The sequence below is a fragment of the Dicentrarchus labrax genome, unplaced genomic scaffold (genome assembly GCF_905237075.1).
Source record: "Dicentrarchus labrax unplaced genomic scaffold, dlabrax2021, whole genome shotgun sequence".
Classification (NCBI taxonomy): Eukaryota; Metazoa; Chordata; class Actinopteri; family Moronidae; genus Dicentrarchus; species Dicentrarchus labrax.
Window position 1 is genome coordinate 34251861 of NW_026136720.1, and position 16329 is coordinate 34268189.

Consider the following 16329-nt stretch of genomic DNA (forward strand, 5'->3'; position numbering starts at 1 on the left):
ATTGACACCAAACTTGGGTCCATAGTTCCCCATGTCTTCCTTAGGCATCGTGCACAATTTCAGGCCATCACCACTAGGTGGCGCTCTCTAAAATGAAGTTTATATCTCTGCAACGGCACGTGTGATTAAAATGAAACTTGGTAGGATGGTTGCCCATGTCTCCCTGAGGCTCACTAATAAATGCGTCAACAATCCACCACTAGGTGGCGTTCTGGTGGCAGGGTAAATCACTGTGCGGAGACCGTAATAGTTATGAGTATGAAATTCACAGGGCACGTGTAGAGTTGTGCCTGTAGCTCACATACCAAAAATCCTGTTTGTCGTGTTTATAGTGCCCCCTACAGGATAAGAGACATTTTCAAAAAGATTTTGAGCTGATTTACGTGAGATTTTCATGTTCTGGCCCGCACGTGTTACGACGGCACGCGACGCGGCCGCAGCATGCCCCGAGTTGTGTGGAGTGCGAGGTCCCGCCCAACGCTGCTTGCAGCTTTAATTTTTACTTGGTATTATAATATTTTATATTTCTGTTTGGTCCTATGAACTTTCCATTATGTTACATACTGATCTTAATCATTATTTCATATAATTGACCTCATTTTCTTCTAGTATCAAGCTCACATTTCCTCTGTGAAAACACTCCTTTACATTTGCCGGCTTGTTGTAATTTAGTCTGATCTCATTTGCCACGTCATGGTCAATACAACCTCAGTATGGCATTATTGTACAATCATTTACTTCCAGCTATATGTTCCTGTTACATGTTACATATTTTAAGTGATCCCCTGCTGTCTGGTACGGTAGGATTGAAGCATTTTTACCTGGTTCGTTGTTCCTTTCTCATTCTTTTCTATTCTTTTGGGGGTTCCCTATACTAATCACAGCTCCACCAACCCCCTCAAATACGATGACTTTACGATGGGGTCTAATCGCCAAAGACTTTTACATTTCTAATCTTCACTGAGCACATATCATCTAAATATATTTGTCCACTCCAAAATAAGGTCTTCCAAAGTAGTTCAAACACAGCAGCTCTATTTCTCTGCTACAAAGGAAATATGACAGTAATGATCCCAGCACCATTGGTAAATACCCACACTGAAACAGCAGCTGCACTTTCCTTAAAAACACTAGGGGTGTCCTGCAGGTGTCGCTATTGAAGCATTTTAATCACAATTTGAATGATGGATTTTCTCCAAAGCAGAGAGAAACCTTAATTCATGAATGATAATTGTTTGTTTGGTAATTATTTATTTCAACCAGTTACTCTTTTTATAGTTTTATTTCCCTCTTTCCTCTCAACAATAGAGGAGGAACAACCTCCCCTGCCTCTATGGACCAGCATCCCCTAGTGAACGTGTGTGTGTTTAAGGCCAATGTGTGTAATGTTAAAATAACATTATATTACGTTGTTTGATGACATCTTTTTATTTGTGTCTGGTGTCTTTTCTCTCTCTCTATTGTATCTTCTATTATCTGTCCAGACTCTGTCAGGCTGGTGGATGGGACTAGTCTGTGCTCAGGCAGACTGGAGGTGAAGTCTGACCAGTCTAACCAGTGGTGGTCCTCAGTGTGTGAAGATGACTTTGACCAGCAGGATGCAGAGGTGGTCTGTAGGGAGCTCGGCTGTGGGGCTCCTTCAGTCCTCCAGGGGACGCTCTATGGAGAAGTGGAGGCTCCAATGTGGACCAAAGAGTTCCAGTGTGGAGGCCATGAGTCTGCTCTCCTGGACTGTAGAAGCTCAGGCTCAGCTAGAAACACCTGCTCACCTGGAAAAGCTGTTGGACTCACCTGCTCAGGTAGAAGAGGAGCTGCAGCTCTGATTGGTTCATTTCTGTTCTGATGAAACTCACTTTATTCTTTTACTGATGACTCTCTTGTTTCTGTTCAGAGTCTGTCAGGTTGGTGGGAGGAGACAGTCGCTGTGCAGGAACACTGGAGGTGAAACATAAAGGAGACTGGAGACCAGTGAGGGGCTCAGGCTGGACCTTGAAGGAAGCAAATGTTGTCTGTAGAAATCTGGACTGTGGTTCTGCTGTTTCTGTAGTAAAGAGAAAGGAGTCTTCAGTCAGACCTGTGTGGTGGATCGACTCTGACTGTGTTCAGTCTGGATCTTCTCTGAGGGACTGTGCATTACCAGTTTCCTCTTCCACCATCCTGAATCTCATTTGTTCATGTAAGCTCATCAGTGACATCATCTTACATCACTTATGAAATGAACATGACATCCTGAAGTCATCACATCATCAATGCGACCTTTCATCATCTCATCTCATTTACAGACCTGCTGGTTCGGCCCAACATCTCTGTGTCCTCCTCCACGTACGGGGTCTCTGAGGCCCAGCAGCAGGAGTTTCGGGTGCTCAGGGGCTCCACCTTCACCATCAGCTGCTCCATCCAGCCACAGTACCCAGGAGGCTCCTTCCAGCTGACCTTCACCTCCTCCAACACAACGCACAACTACACCCAGCCAGCTGTCAATCACTCTGCCCACTTCCTGTTTCCTGCTGCAGAGCCCGCCCACCAAGGAAACTACAGCTGTGTTTATCACGTCTATGTTTTCTCTCATAACTTCTCCTCTGAGAGCCGTCTGCTCTCTCTCACTGTCTCAGGTAAGCTGAAGCAGAGAAACTGTCTCACTGACTGTTTACATGCAGCTTTGGAAAGATGATCAGCTGACAACAGAGACTACTGTCATTGTGTTACACATGTCATATAGTGTCCAAACTTATATAAGTGTGTAAATGTCAACAGCAAACAACATACTGTAGGACAGATCATGTTTGGTTACTGACTGAGGTATTTCACTGTTCACCATATTTACAGAGTAAACACAATTTGCTGTGATTTAATTGCAATAAACGGATCAAAAAGATGCTGAAATAACTACATAAGCTCAAGTTATTTAGTCGGGTCTGTCTGCAAGACCACAAGCAAATAACTTTTGAAATGTTTGTTTTCTGAATGGAGTTTGGTTGATCGGGGCTATGCTAACTTAGTTTGGAGAACAATGCAGACAGGATGTGTGGTCAGATAACAGTTCACTGAACAGATTCTGGGAGAAAACACCTTGTGATGTGATGACTGTCCATGTGTTTGATCAGATCCATCAGTTCATCATCACTTCATCAGAGTGGTCCTCCTGCTGCTGACTCTGCTGTTGGTGAACACTGCCCTCTGTTGCTGCTGTAAGGTACTGACACTGTCTGTTGTTTAGAGGACTGACTGAAATGAAGCACTCTGTCTGTTTATTGAACTGAAGAGGGGACTCATGCTGTCGTGTCTCTCCAGGCCTGCAGGGGGCAGAAGCCGGGCAGACAGGAGAACATTGAGCTGGATGATTATAACCTGGGTGTTCCTGCAGCTGGAGGAGGGCCGACTGAAGAGGAAGGAGCTCAGGGAGCAGAGTAGGTCCTCCAAGGAGCTCCTCTCACATCCACATGGATTTCACAGCTGACACACAGCCATCAGCTCAGTCAAGGATTTTACATTTTTAGATAACGTCAGACAAAGATCCACGTGAAAACATAAATCCCACCTGTTCCCTTCAGGCCTCCCTCCAAAACCACTCCCTGAAAACACATGAACACATAGTGGCCGACTGCTGCATCATTAACAATCATTTCATTCAGACTGAATCCAATCACTGGCTGAGCTCATTACAGCAGCCACAGAGACCAGATTGTCTCTCAGAGCATTTTATTGATTCATTGTTGTCGGGATGTAAAAAGAATTTCAACAAATACAACAAAAAGATTCCTCTGAAATACCTACCCTAGCTTTAAGGATGTTGGTTAGTTTTACAATTAAGAATTTTACTTATTTTGTGTGAATTTTGTTTGTGTTTGTTTATTTTACTTGTTTCAGATCAATTTTGTTAACACTCTTAATGAAGGATTTTGCTTATTTTTGCCTATTTTGTATGGAGGCCCTTAGGGGGACATGGGTTTAGTTTTGTGTCCCTGTGATAAATATTTGGAGTGTAAAAAAGCTCTTTAAAGTAAAACCCAAGGGTCATCGTTGTTTGGGAAATATCAAACCAAAGCTACGGAGAGTTTCACAGAGTTTCATTCTGACCTTGGACTCAAACATAAAGACATTATGTCAGAGTTCGAGTACTTTTTCCACCGAGAATATCTCCCTTTCACCAACAGTCCTCTTCGGCTGTCTTTCACTGATTTGAAAACCATGACTAGAACCAAGCACTGACGTAATGTCTCAGCTATGAGCCTCTCCATTGCTTTGGTTTGCTGCTTCCAGAAGTTATTTTTTTAACAAATATTTCTCTATGCAAAAGTGTTTTTTTCTCCCCCATGTCCCTTAAGGGCCGCTGTAGTTTTGTAACTAAGGATTTTGTTTATTTCATACAGATTTTGCTTAACCCCTCGTGACTAACGACTAAATACAGAAATGGCTGAATCTCAAAAACTATAAGGAGTTATATCAAATACTTGGTACCACTGGATTCAACTTCAGTTAAAGCTGCAGTCCGTGTACGTCGGGGAGTGCCGCGGCCGCATTATGAGCCAGTATATCACACGTAAATCAGATGAAGATTACTGTACAAAGCTTACTTCCTGTTTCCAGTAGGTGGCACTGTGACTATGACTGAATATTGGCAAGTAAATGTTTTCAGGCCAAGACTCTCATCAAACACATGAAATTTGAATATTGCAAAAACTGCTGCATAATTGCACATTCAATTCAAAATGGCCGACTTCTTGTTGGGTTTGGGGCATGGCTCCAAGAGGCTTTTTTGTACGTTTGGTCGTGATACATGTGCGTACCGATTTTCATGCATTCCGGTAATACGTGCCGCGGGGGGCTGCAGTTTAACGGCACTGTGGAGCCATTATATGAGATGGAATGACACGTACATTTTCACTAACGCCAACTTTTGTGCCACATTTCATAACTTCAGTTAAGACAAATCATAATTCCCTCAGTGGTCGCTGCTCGGGCCCCAATAATATGTACTTTGATCCAGAGCCAATCTGATATTTAACAAATGTTTTACTCATTCTTGTGATTTTTCAAAATAAAATGACATTTGTCTACCTATCGGGGAAAATTTATATGTGAAATCAAACATTTGGATTTTGCTGTGTGCAGCCACATGTCTCCACAGTTTCCACTGCAGATTTTGTGTTTCCACCTCGAACAGAAAGAATTCTGTGGAGATTTTCCTTAAAATATAATCGTTAGTCGTTAGTTGGTTACGGATTCAGGTTATTTCATAGATGACTGTAATGCAGGGGTCTCAAACTCACACTGTCTTGGGGCCACTGTTGGTATTGTTATCTCCGGGTCAACGTTCAAGTAAGAAAGTGTAATATTCTGAAACTGTTTCCATTACTACAAACAATGCAAACAGCAGTTTCTATACAGTTTTATATCATTCTTGTTGTTTGCAGTCAAATGAGCTTTTCCATTATTTTGCACTAACAAAATATATTTTTAAATAGAATTGTGTTTTTATTGTAATTGTATATGAAGGGGTAGTTTAAATTGATGTGAAATAACCAGAAAAAAATATATTTTTTAAACTGATTATCTTATCGGTCAGATTATATTATAGTTTCGACGTCATGTCTGGGGCCTGAGGGAGGGGATGGAGGGCCAGAAATGGGCCCCGGGCCGGCAGTTTGAGACCCCTGCTGTAATGAATGTATCACCATCATCTACTATGTTAAAAACCATTAAAGCATTTTAATAAACTTTTGCTTATTTCATATGAATTGTGCTCATTTTTATTGGATGAAGAAAATAAAAGCAGGTTAATAAAGTATGAAACTGTGAATGAGCTGATTTTAAGTGCTTCACTAGAATTTCTTGTGTTTTTTCTGTTAGTTGGGAAAATGTTTGGTTTCTTTGTATTCGAGCGCTTTGCATTCACCAGAGAAGAAAACTTAAAAGCCTCGGTTATGACTCACTAGCTCGTTATTACCACACAGCCATTATTAGTCGGGACAAATTCTGCTTATTCTACAGCATTTTCTACCATTCTTGGAAACAACAGTAGTTCCATGTGCGTCAAGCACTGTGCAACCTAACAGCATATCTTAATAAAAGAAGGACGTTAACATAACTTGAATTCAACCCAACTCAAAACTCAATTGTTGAATAACTCAACTGGTTTAAGGGAACTTTTTGTGCAGTATTTCAAGTATTGGTCACATAATTCCAGTTTGTTCCACTGACTCATTTTCTTTAAGTTGACTTTATATAAAACAAAAATGTAATATAGCTTAGTATTTTTACATTTTTGAGATTTGACCTTTTGGAGAATCAATTCATTGTAGATTTTGTATTGTACATCAGCTGTTTGGAGAGTTGCTGCATATGAGTGTAATATACTTACTAGTTTTAATGGAATTGGTACAATTAACCTCATTTACCCAAGTTATCTTCACAATAAATACTTGAGTCAAATCAAATATTGTTAATGCTTCAATTGTTTGAGTTAATAGACTTAAATGATTAAAGGCAGTCGGTTTCCTCAAACAGTTTGAGTTGAACTAACTCATTATGTTTTACAGTGAGACTAAATATAATATGAAAAGCTCTTTCCAGCCAAACAGTTCGACCCGTGTTGAATATTTCTTCAGATTTTCTGCTCAGGCGAGCCCAGAGAACACTTCCACCAAAGGAAATTCAAAGTTTTAGTTGTGGGCACAAATGTGTTAATGATTCATGAGTGCACTCTGGATGTATTAACACTTTACAAACACTAGATGGCGGCAGTGTCCAAGAGTTGAGCAATAAGAGACACTTTAATTTATCTTCCTCATTTAAACTTTGACATTATTTCTTTTTTAAAACACAGATTTCTTGTCTTTCTTTAGAGTAACTGTAGTTAATACTCTAAACTAATGACTGCACCATCCTAAAAGAGGAGTGAAGAAAGCAGAGTGAGATAAGGACGGAGGTTTTTATGGACACACTCTCTCTGCATGAATGTTCAAGGAATAATAGATAGATATGTCAGAAATATATCACCATCAATTATTTGATGCTGCTTTAAAAGTCAACAGTAAAAACATGTTTTATCTGCAATAAAATGATATTTGGACTAAAATGTTGCCTATAATTTACATTATTCTACTTTTACCCCGGAGCTGTGGGTCCCTGTGGACCCCTCATTTCTCCCTCTCTCATGTATTATTTAGGGATTAGTTTGGTCAACAAACTAACCTGAAGTCCAAAAACAGTAAAGTGCAGAGTAATGTGTATGAATATAAAGGGGTAGATATGAATATGCTGTATAGAGTATGAACATGTGCAGCAGCACGTAAACACAACATAAACTGAACTAATAAACCTTAAACTAGATTTGAACTCTTTAAACAGGAGCTCAAAGATGATGTAATAACACAAAATACTGTATTAATCCCCCAGTGGGGAAGCAAGTGCCACCATTACATAAAGGGACAAACAACAGGTCAAGTTACCATTCATTTCTAATTGGTAATTACTCAGTATGTCTCCTGGTATGTATGAAGATTAAACAGTAAATACTGTGTTCAAGCCATTTTCAGGAATAGACCATCTCTCATTTACTAAATGACTTCTCACTACATAACTGAAGAAAACAGATACAGTGAATAAAAATATTTTCTCTTTAACAAACCTTACAAATATTAACAAACCCACCTTTATAACAGTGACTCATTCTGTTCTCTTTACGACACACTGAGAGACACAATGACAAAAATGGTGAAGCAATAACCAAATATATTCAGATGAAAACAAGGTTAACCTGTACAAATATGTACATTTATACATATGCTGTACAGTATTGTAGTATAAAAACTTTGTTGGGAATATATTTACGCTGTGGATGTAAAATCTTACGATCTTAATATCTTTATGTGTATTGTTGGCAAAGCGTTATTGTTCAATAACTTGCTGATCATAAAGAAACTCAGGCAGTTTGATTGACAGGACAGATGATCAGACAGGCAAAGTTTTTACCACCATCATTATTACAGGGACATAAGTATGGGTAGAGTTTCTCAGTGAAGGAGCAGCCAGTAAAGGAGTAGATAAGAGCTGCAGCATCTACATCATAAAAGGAGACCAGACCCTCCTCATAATCCACAAACACCCCCACCTTCTGAGGCTGAGACTGCAGAGAGAGACTGACATGTTGGTAATCAAGAGCTGTGTATTCATTTCCATTTCTCAACCATATGGTCCAGAAACCATACTGAGGGCTCAGACTGATTTCTCCTTTCCTGTTGATCGACTCTCTGACTACTCCTAAATTCCATTTAGTCTTCCCTTTAACTTGAACCTCAAAGTAGAATCTGCCTGAAGAGAAACTCTGCTTTCCTAAGACAAAAACACAATGAGAAAATCTCTGTGGATTGTCTGGGAGAGTCTTACTCGTATCACTATTAGTCACTTGTTTCCCATCAACAGACAGGATGAGGTTGGGATGTGCTGTATCGGGATCAAGAGTCACATCCACTGCATACTGCTGGACCCTCTTCAGCTCAGCATTAAACAGTTTCTTCATCTCTTTACTCCTCTAGCTGAGCCACAGCTCTCACCGCAGTCCCCTCATATGATGGAGGGACACTGACCTCTGTCCAGTCCTTGGTGGGTGGGACATCCTTCAGGGACGGGAAGCTTTGGAAGAGGTGGATGTGGTCTTCAGAGAGTGAGAGCTGGTCCATCTCAGTTCTTCTCTTCTTCAGCTCAGAGATTTCCTGTTCCAGCTCTTTGATGGAGTCTTCAGCTAGTTTCTGTTTCATTCTCTGATTCTCTTCTATAGTTTTGATGAGCTCATTCAGGCCTTTCTCAACAGACTCCATCAGAGACGTGAAGACCTGAACACCTTCTGCTATCTCTCTGTCTGCATTTTCCCTACTGCTGGTTCCATGAAAAAGGAGAAGCATAACTAAAAGCCCTTTTCCCCAGTTCAGTATGGACTCTAGGCACAGTCAGTAAAAACAAGTCCTCAGAGCGGAGCTGATAAGTTCCTGTGCTTTTCTGAATTACATACTTCTGCAGGTATGTAGGAATAACACCGAGGATAGTTTTATAAATTAGGATATGCCAGTGATGGAGTATGCGGGTGGACAGGACAAACCATCCAACTCGAGCATACAAAGAGCAGTGGTGCGTGAGGGTTTTAAAATTAGTAACAAATCTCAGTGTTCCGTGATAGACCCTGTCCAAAGACTGTAGGCATTTTGAAGATGCATTCATATATAAAACATCACCATAGTCCAACACAGACAAAAAGGATGCAGCAACAAGTCTGTTTTTGGCTTCAAAAGAAAAACAAGATTTGTTTCTAAAGTAAAAACCTAATTTTATCTTTAGTTTTTTCAAAAGCTGCTGGATATGAGGTTTAAAAGAGAGAGCATCATCAATTATAATTCCCAGATATTTATATTGAGACACAGATTCAGTGATAGAGCCCTGCAAAGTGGTTATAGGAGGGAGGTCCGAGGGCTTTGATTTAGCTTTTGTGAACAGCATGAGCTTTGTCTTGTCAGCATTTAAAACAAGTTTTAAATTGCACAGTGTTAAAAGCAATTTGAAGCTGACAGAGAGCTTGATTTTGGGTAGACGCAGAGCAATATATCACTGTGTCATCGGCATAAAAGTGAAAATTTGTGTTCGGGGCTTTACAATCCAGACAATTAATGTAAATAGTAAAAAATAAAGGTCCTAGAACCGATCCCTGTGGCACACAGGTTATTTGAAGTTTCAGTAAGGAAATGATCAGCGTTGGCTTTTCTAATTGCCACTGTGCTTGCATTTCGCAGCTGCCTAAAGAGCAGCCAGTCTGATCCAAGACCAGTACTCCTGGCTTTAGACCATGCCACATTGCGCTCATGGAGAAATTGGATAACTCTGGCGTGAACCATGCATTATCCCTGCCCTTTATTCTATACTTCCTAAAAGGAGCGTGCTTGTTAACAATTTCAATAAAACCATCATAAAAGAATTTCCAGGCATTTTCAAATCAGAAATGACATTAATTTTCTCCAAGCAAAATAGAAACCGGTCATGAAAAAATGCTTGCTCCACAAAATGTTTCATGTCCCGCTTTATGATGACACGCGGTTAGTTTTAGGAACTTTTGTATTTCTTACTGTTGCAATGACACAGTGGTCACTGATGTCATTGGCAAAAACAGAAGCAGCAGAATATTTATGAAGAACATCGGTTAAAATGAGATCAATTAAAGAGGATTTTTCCGGACATTTCATATTAGGTCTAGCAGGACTGTCAACAATCTGAAATAAATTAAACGAATCACAAAATGCTTTAACTTACTACTTACTAGTACTTACTAACTTCACTTCTTCCCCGGAGTTCTTGTGCTTTCTCGTCTCGCAGGTTCTTATCGATCCTGGTGGAGCCTCCTGCCATGGTCCTGCTAGATTGCCATTGCCAATACTGTTGTTGCTGTGCACCTGTCTGTCTGTCTGTCTGTCTCTCGCTCTCTCTCTCTCTCTCTCTCTCTCTCTCTCTCTCTCTCTCACCCCAACTGGTCGAGGCAGACGACCACCCACCTAGAGCCGAAGGATCTGTCCTAGGTTTCTGCCTTTTAACAGGCAGTTTTTCCTTGCCCTTGTCTCCAAGGTCTTGCTCATGGTGGTACTGTTGGGTCTCTGTAATTAATGTTATAAAGAGTTCGGTCTAGACCTGCTCTATTTGAAAAGTGTCCTGAGATAACTTCTGTTATGAATTGGCGCTATACAAATAAAATTGAATTGAATTGAATTGAATTAAAATCGTCTGATGCTGGTAGCAGCCAGTTCCAGTTTAGGTCACCAATAAAGACAATTTCATTGAAGTTCAACCCAGATAAAAGCTCCATTAACGATGGTAAGGTGCAGCTGATAGCTGAAGGTGGACTATAGCAGCCGATGACAGTGATGTGGAGAGTTTTTGAGATTTCCATGTCAAGAGCCAGAAGTTCAAATTGCTTACTCACTGATGTAGAGAGACGGATCTTCACATGAAACTTAGATTTGACATAGACTGCAACCCCTCCACCCTTTTTGGGTCGGTCAGTCCTATACACATTATAGCCGTCAATGTTGATATCCTTGTTTAAAACTGCTTTGTTTAGCCAAGTTTCAGATATGACAGTAACATCAGCATCAGTTGTATGAGCCCAGATACGAATCATATCCATTTTGGCAATCATACTGCGCACATTTAAATGGATGAAAGTCCAGACCTCGTTTTAAATTCAGCAGGGGTGTTAAAAATAACAGCAGACTCAGCAAAGCCTGGGCCTGGGTTAGGTTGAACATTCCCTGAAATCAGCAGCAACAGAACAATTATACACCATAATCAGACCTTATACATTTGTTTGAAGGATCTTTTTTAATCTTTAAAATTATAAAAAAGTCACGAAGGCAACTTGAAGGAATAGTAAAGTTGTCTTGTAAAGCCATCAGGCTGACCAGACGGGCCAGGTCCATAGATGCAGGGGGCAGAAGAGTCAAAGGTGACAAACTAATGCCCAGTGGACTGCCAGAAGCGCACGTCCCCCGGCATGGTAAAACCGGAGTAAAGTTGACTGGGCGGGAGTTTTTGGTCCCATGGTGGTTTTCCCCGGTGCCGCTCCAAATTAATAGGAAAAAGGCAGCCACGAGCAGCGACATTGTACGTTGAGATCCAGAAACACGAGGAGAAAAGCAGCCAGACTATTTCACCTCAATCAACGACGCCACACATTATTGCAGGGAGAGTCCTCCAGGAATCAGTTCCGTGGTTTCCCGACCACCCGATCAACTAAGGGCAATACGTGTCGTGTCGTCAGACGTAAACAGGAAATCAAGCCGGTACATCGCTCCGAACAAAGTTAATAAACTGGACCAGCGGGGATCCCAAAAACTAGCCGGAACCAACCCCGGACAGCAGAAAAAAGCAGCAGGAACATGCACTACCCTGATAGATCAACGGCGTGTCCTCCCAGCTCTGCGAGGCGACAGGCTCTGATAGTCCAAGGAGAGGCGATCCAGGTCTTCCCGAGATAACATGAAATAAGCTACTACACTTTAAAAAAAAAAGTCTTGAATGGAAACATGTTTGAATGATAATCTTCGCAGATGACTTACAGAAAAATCACTCAGTCATATTAGTAAAACAAACAGACACAGTTAGAGACAGAAGGAGACGTGTGCTGCCATCTTGACATGTGCTGATGTGGAGATATAAACTTCTTCATTTTAAAGAGCGCCACCTAGTGGCGATGGTCTGAAATTGTGCACGATGCCTAAGGAAGACATGTGGAACTGTGGAACTATGGACCCAAGCTTGGTGTCAATCGGACATACCAATGTGGAGAAATGGTCCAATTCCTTTTTTGACTAAAAATCTACAGGAAGTCTTAATTTTATAGCATGCTTATTTTTTGAAATTTAAAAAATCTTCAAATAACTTTTTTTGCCAGGACGGTCTCCAGATGCTACGTGATAAATTCTGTACGAATCGGACAAAGCACATAGGAGGAACATGAAAAAGTAGTTTATGAACGTTATGCGTCGCGTTTCATGAGTTTTCGAGCACAGGAAAGCCTCCAAATATGCGATTACAAAGTTACTCAAAGAAAATAAGAACCCCTTCAATTACAACAGGGCCTTCGCACGGTCAGTGCTTGGGCCGTAATAACCCAGTAATTTACATCCTAAAAGCAAAATGAACTTTATTACTCACTATATAAATGAAAGTAACAAATACCAGTACACAATTATATTTTATCTTTAACAAACCTTAATAACAAATCTATCTTTTCAACAGTGACACATACTGTTCACTTTCTGTTGATGTTTGTTCCAACCCTGAAGCTGTATGACACACTGTCAGACACAATAACAAAAAGTCAGATAAAAACGAACTTAACCTGTACATGATCACTGAATAAATGAATAAAAATTAGTTTGTGTCTCTCATCCATTGCCCTCCTAGTATTGTCTGTTGTGTCAGTATTGTAGTATGAAAACTTGTCTGGTATATATTTACACTGTGGATGTAAAATCTTAAGATTAGTTTCAAAATATGTGTATTGTTGGCAATGTTTCATTGTTCAATAAATCACTAATGACAGAAAATATCAGGCAGTTTGATTGACAGGACAGATGATCAGAGGGGCAGAGTTTAAACCACAATCATTTTCACTTGGACAGAAGTATGGGTAGAGTTTCTCAGTGAAGGAGCAGCCAGTAAAGGAGTAGATAAGAGCTGCAGAATCTACATCATAAAAGGAGACCAGACCCTCCTCATAATCCACAAACACCCCCACCTTCTGAGGCTGAGACTGCAGAGAGAGACTGACTGAAGGGTCATCATGAGCTTTGTACTCATTTCCATTTCTCAACCACATAGTCCAGAAACCATCCTCAGGGCTGAGACTGACTTCTCCCTTCCTGTCGATAGACTCTCTGGCCAATCCTAAAATCCATTCAGTCTTTCCTTTAACTTGAACCTCAAAGTAAAATCTGCTTGAAGACAAACTCTGCTTTCCTAAGACATGAATATAACGAGAACATCGCTCTGCATTGTCTGGGAGATTCTTCTTCACATCACCATGATTCACTTGTTTCCCATCAGCCGACAGGATGAGGTTGGGATGTGCTGTATCAGGATCAAGAGTCACATCCACTGCATACTGCTGGACCCTCTTAAGCTCGACCTCAGCGAGCAACTTCTTCATCTCTTTACTGAGTGTCTCCTCCAGCTGAGCCACAGCTCTCACCACAGTCCCCTCATATGATGGAGGGACACTGACCTCCGTCCAGTCCTTGGTAGGTGGGACATCCTTCAGGGACGGAAAGCTTTGGAGCAGGGGGATGTGGTCTTCAGAGAGTGAGAGCTGGTCCACCTCAGTTCTTCTCTTCTTCAGCTCAGAGATTTCCTGTTCCAGCTCTTTGATGGAGTCTTCAGCTAGTTTCTGTTTCATTCTCTGATTCTCTTCTAAAGTTTTGATGAGCTCATTCAGGCCTTTCTCAACAGACTCCATCAGAGACGTGAAGACCTGAACACCTTCTGCTATCTCTCTGTCTGCATTTTCCTTACTGAGGTCCACTGACTGTTTGATCTCCTGAATCTTCAGTTGTCTCTTCTGAATCATCTGCTGAATTTCAGCCTCTGTCTTCCCCAGCTCTGCCTTCTTTATTTCATATTCTTCTCTCAGAGGAACAAACTCATGTGTCTTGTGGTCTAAAACAGTGCAGAGCACACAGACACATGTCTGGTCGGTCTTACAGAACAGCTCCAGAGGTTTATCGTGCTTCGTACACATCCTGTCTTCCAGGTTCTCCACAGGGTTGATCAGCTGATGTCTTTTTAGACCTGACATTGTCAGATGAGGCTCCAGGTGAGTCTCACAGTAGGAGACCAGACACACCAGGCAGGACTTCAGGGCCTTCAGTTTGGTTCCAGTGCAGACGTCACAGGGAACTTCTCCTGGTTTGGACACTTGTTGCTCTGGGCTGCTGCTGCTGGCTTTCTGTTGAGCTGACTGTCTGAACTGAGCAACCATGTCAGAGAACAAAGTGTTGACCTTCAAATCAGGTCTTATGCTAAAAGCCTCTTTACACATCGGACACTGGCACCTGTCACTAATATTCCAGTGTTCAGTGATGCAGGTTTTACAGAAGTTGTGTCCACATGGTGTGGTGACTAGATCAGTGAACACATCCAGACAGATGGAGCACAGGAACGGATCTTCAGATGGCAGATTGCTGGCAGCAGCCATATCTACAAACCGAGAATGAAAGTGAAAGTGTAAAGAACATTTCAAGTAAATCTGTAGTGAAATCATTATTAATAAGTGTCTCAGAAATATAAAGTATAAATATAAGAATGATGACATCAAACAACAGGTTGGAAAACAGAAACACTTGGTAAGTATTATAAAAGATATTCAGCCTCATGCAAGAAGTGATCGAGAGTTTTTACTTATGAAGTTAAAAACTAAACACCTTGTTTTCAAAATCCACAAATTGTTTGCGAAGAAAATACAGGTTTTACATTTGAGGAACATAAAAACAGATTAAATTATATGTTTCAGAGTAATTATACTGAAGGGATTGTTACATTTGTGGGCTAAAGAAATAATATTGGTCCACTGATTCCTGTTAAAACTATAAAACAATAAATGAGACGGATGAATTGCTGCTTTAGGTTTGTGCAATAATCTGGAGCCTCAACACACTCAGGTTAAATCCCTGCACACCTGCAACACTGCTGTTACTTTTTAGATTATATTCAACTTTATTGTTAAGTACAAAGACAACGAAATGCAGTTAAGCATTTAACCAGAAGTGCAAAAAGCAGTAGTAAGAGTAATGTACATATGTTCAGGGATATAAAAAATAACAATATAAATATATATATGAATATGCTAGCAAGATATATAAAGTATGAACAGAATGAACGTAGTGAAGTGAATACACTAAGATATATATACAGCTTGTGCAGCAGCAGCAACAGTTTCAATCGCAAACAGTATAAAAAAGTGTAATTATAGTGCGGGTAAATTAAGTTAAGATATGTACAGTATGAACAGTATTAGCAGTAAATCCCTATTCAGACTTTTACTGCAGTTATTGGACCATAGCTGGTTTCTAATGGTCCACGCTGGAAAATCACATTTACTTTAACTTTATTTAACACATATGTCGAATCCACTACACTGCTGAAGTTCTTACAGGTATATATCTTAAATATCTATCTATCTATCTATCTATCTATCTATCTATCTATCTATCTATCTATCTATCTATCTATCTATCTATCTATCTATCTATCTATCAAGCCTTTGTTTAGTGGCATCTTTCCAGTTCTTGGCCACGTGCCACAGTAGTTGCACATTACACACCACCTGCCTTCATAAAGTGTTTAGGGAGTGTTTCCATTTGTCGTAACAGAGCAACAATAGAAATTTAAGAGGATGTTGCTTCCTGAGGTCCTTTATTTTATATATATTTATCATTTGTATAAAACAATGATTACTACAATATTGAGAAGCACGTGTTTCACTTAACTGAGAATGAAAAGAGTAACTCCCTGTTTGATTAGAGCTGTTAGTTTAGTGTTAATGCTGGTTGTTCAAATACAGTAAATATTATCAGCTGCACTCACCAGTATTTGAGTCAGTTGTTGAGAAAGTCCTGATCAGTTTATTATTTCTTCACACCGAAACACAGAGACTGGTCTCTGCTGCAGCTCTGCTGTAACTCTGGCAAACTCTAAGTTTCATTTCAGGAGTGTGACGTTGAAGCTCTCGTATTTCCATTGTTGCTCCGACTCTAACTGCAGCTCTGATTGTGAGGTTGTGTTTCTTTGGTT

General features: G+C 40.5%; 5 protein-coding genes across 5 annotated transcripts in view; 1 reads left to right on the forward strand and 4 right to left on the reverse strand.

Annotated features, from left to right (window-relative positions):
• The window catches only part of LOC127352687 (scavenger receptor cysteine-rich type 1 protein M130-like), a 45912-nt gene extending 40222 nt beyond the window's left edge, over positions 1–5690 (forward strand). Inside the window, exons 6-10 of the mRNA XM_051381280.1 lie at positions 1485–1799; positions 1892–2176; positions 2283–2612; positions 3105–3193; positions 3292–5690. Coding sequence (XP_051237240.1) covers positions 1485–1799; positions 1892–2176; positions 2283–2612; positions 3105–3193; positions 3292–3411 — 1139 coding nt within the window. The 3' untranslated portion in view covers positions 3412–5690. The remainder of the gene's footprint in view (positions 1–1484; positions 1800–1891; positions 2177–2282; positions 2613–3104; positions 3194–3291) is intronic.
• LOC127352689 (GTP-binding protein 2) overlaps positions 1–16174 on the reverse strand; it is a 123534-nt gene extending 107360 nt beyond the window's left edge. The window contains exon 1 of the mRNA XM_051381294.1: positions 16123–16174. The gene's annotated coding sequence lies outside the window, so the exon portion shown is untranslated. The remainder of the gene's footprint in view (positions 1–16122) is intronic.
• LOC127352727 (scavenger receptor cysteine-rich type 1 protein M160-like) overlaps positions 1–16329 on the reverse strand; it is a 258877-nt gene that overhangs the window by 72647 nt on the left and 169901 nt on the right. The gene's annotated exons all lie outside the window — the stretch shown is intronic.
• On the reverse strand, positions 7552–10316 carry LOC127352720 (zinc-binding protein A33-like). Its single transcript, XM_051381353.1, has one exon. It carries the CDS (start codon positions 8519–8521, stop codon positions 7925–7927), a length of 597 nt encoding a protein of 198 aa, XP_051237313.1. The 5' UTR covers positions 8522–10316; the 3' UTR covers positions 7552–7924.
• Positions 12666–16272, reverse strand: LOC127352694 (E3 ubiquitin-protein ligase TRIM21-like). The gene is made up of 2 exons (XM_051381302.1): positions 16123–16272; positions 12666–14736 (listed from the first exon to the last, which is right to left on the reverse strand). The coding sequence occupies exon 2, from the start codon at positions 14732–14734 to the stop codon at positions 13091–13093; it is 1644 nt and encodes a 547-aa protein (XP_051237262.1). The 5' UTR covers positions 14735–14736; positions 16123–16272; the 3' UTR covers positions 12666–13090.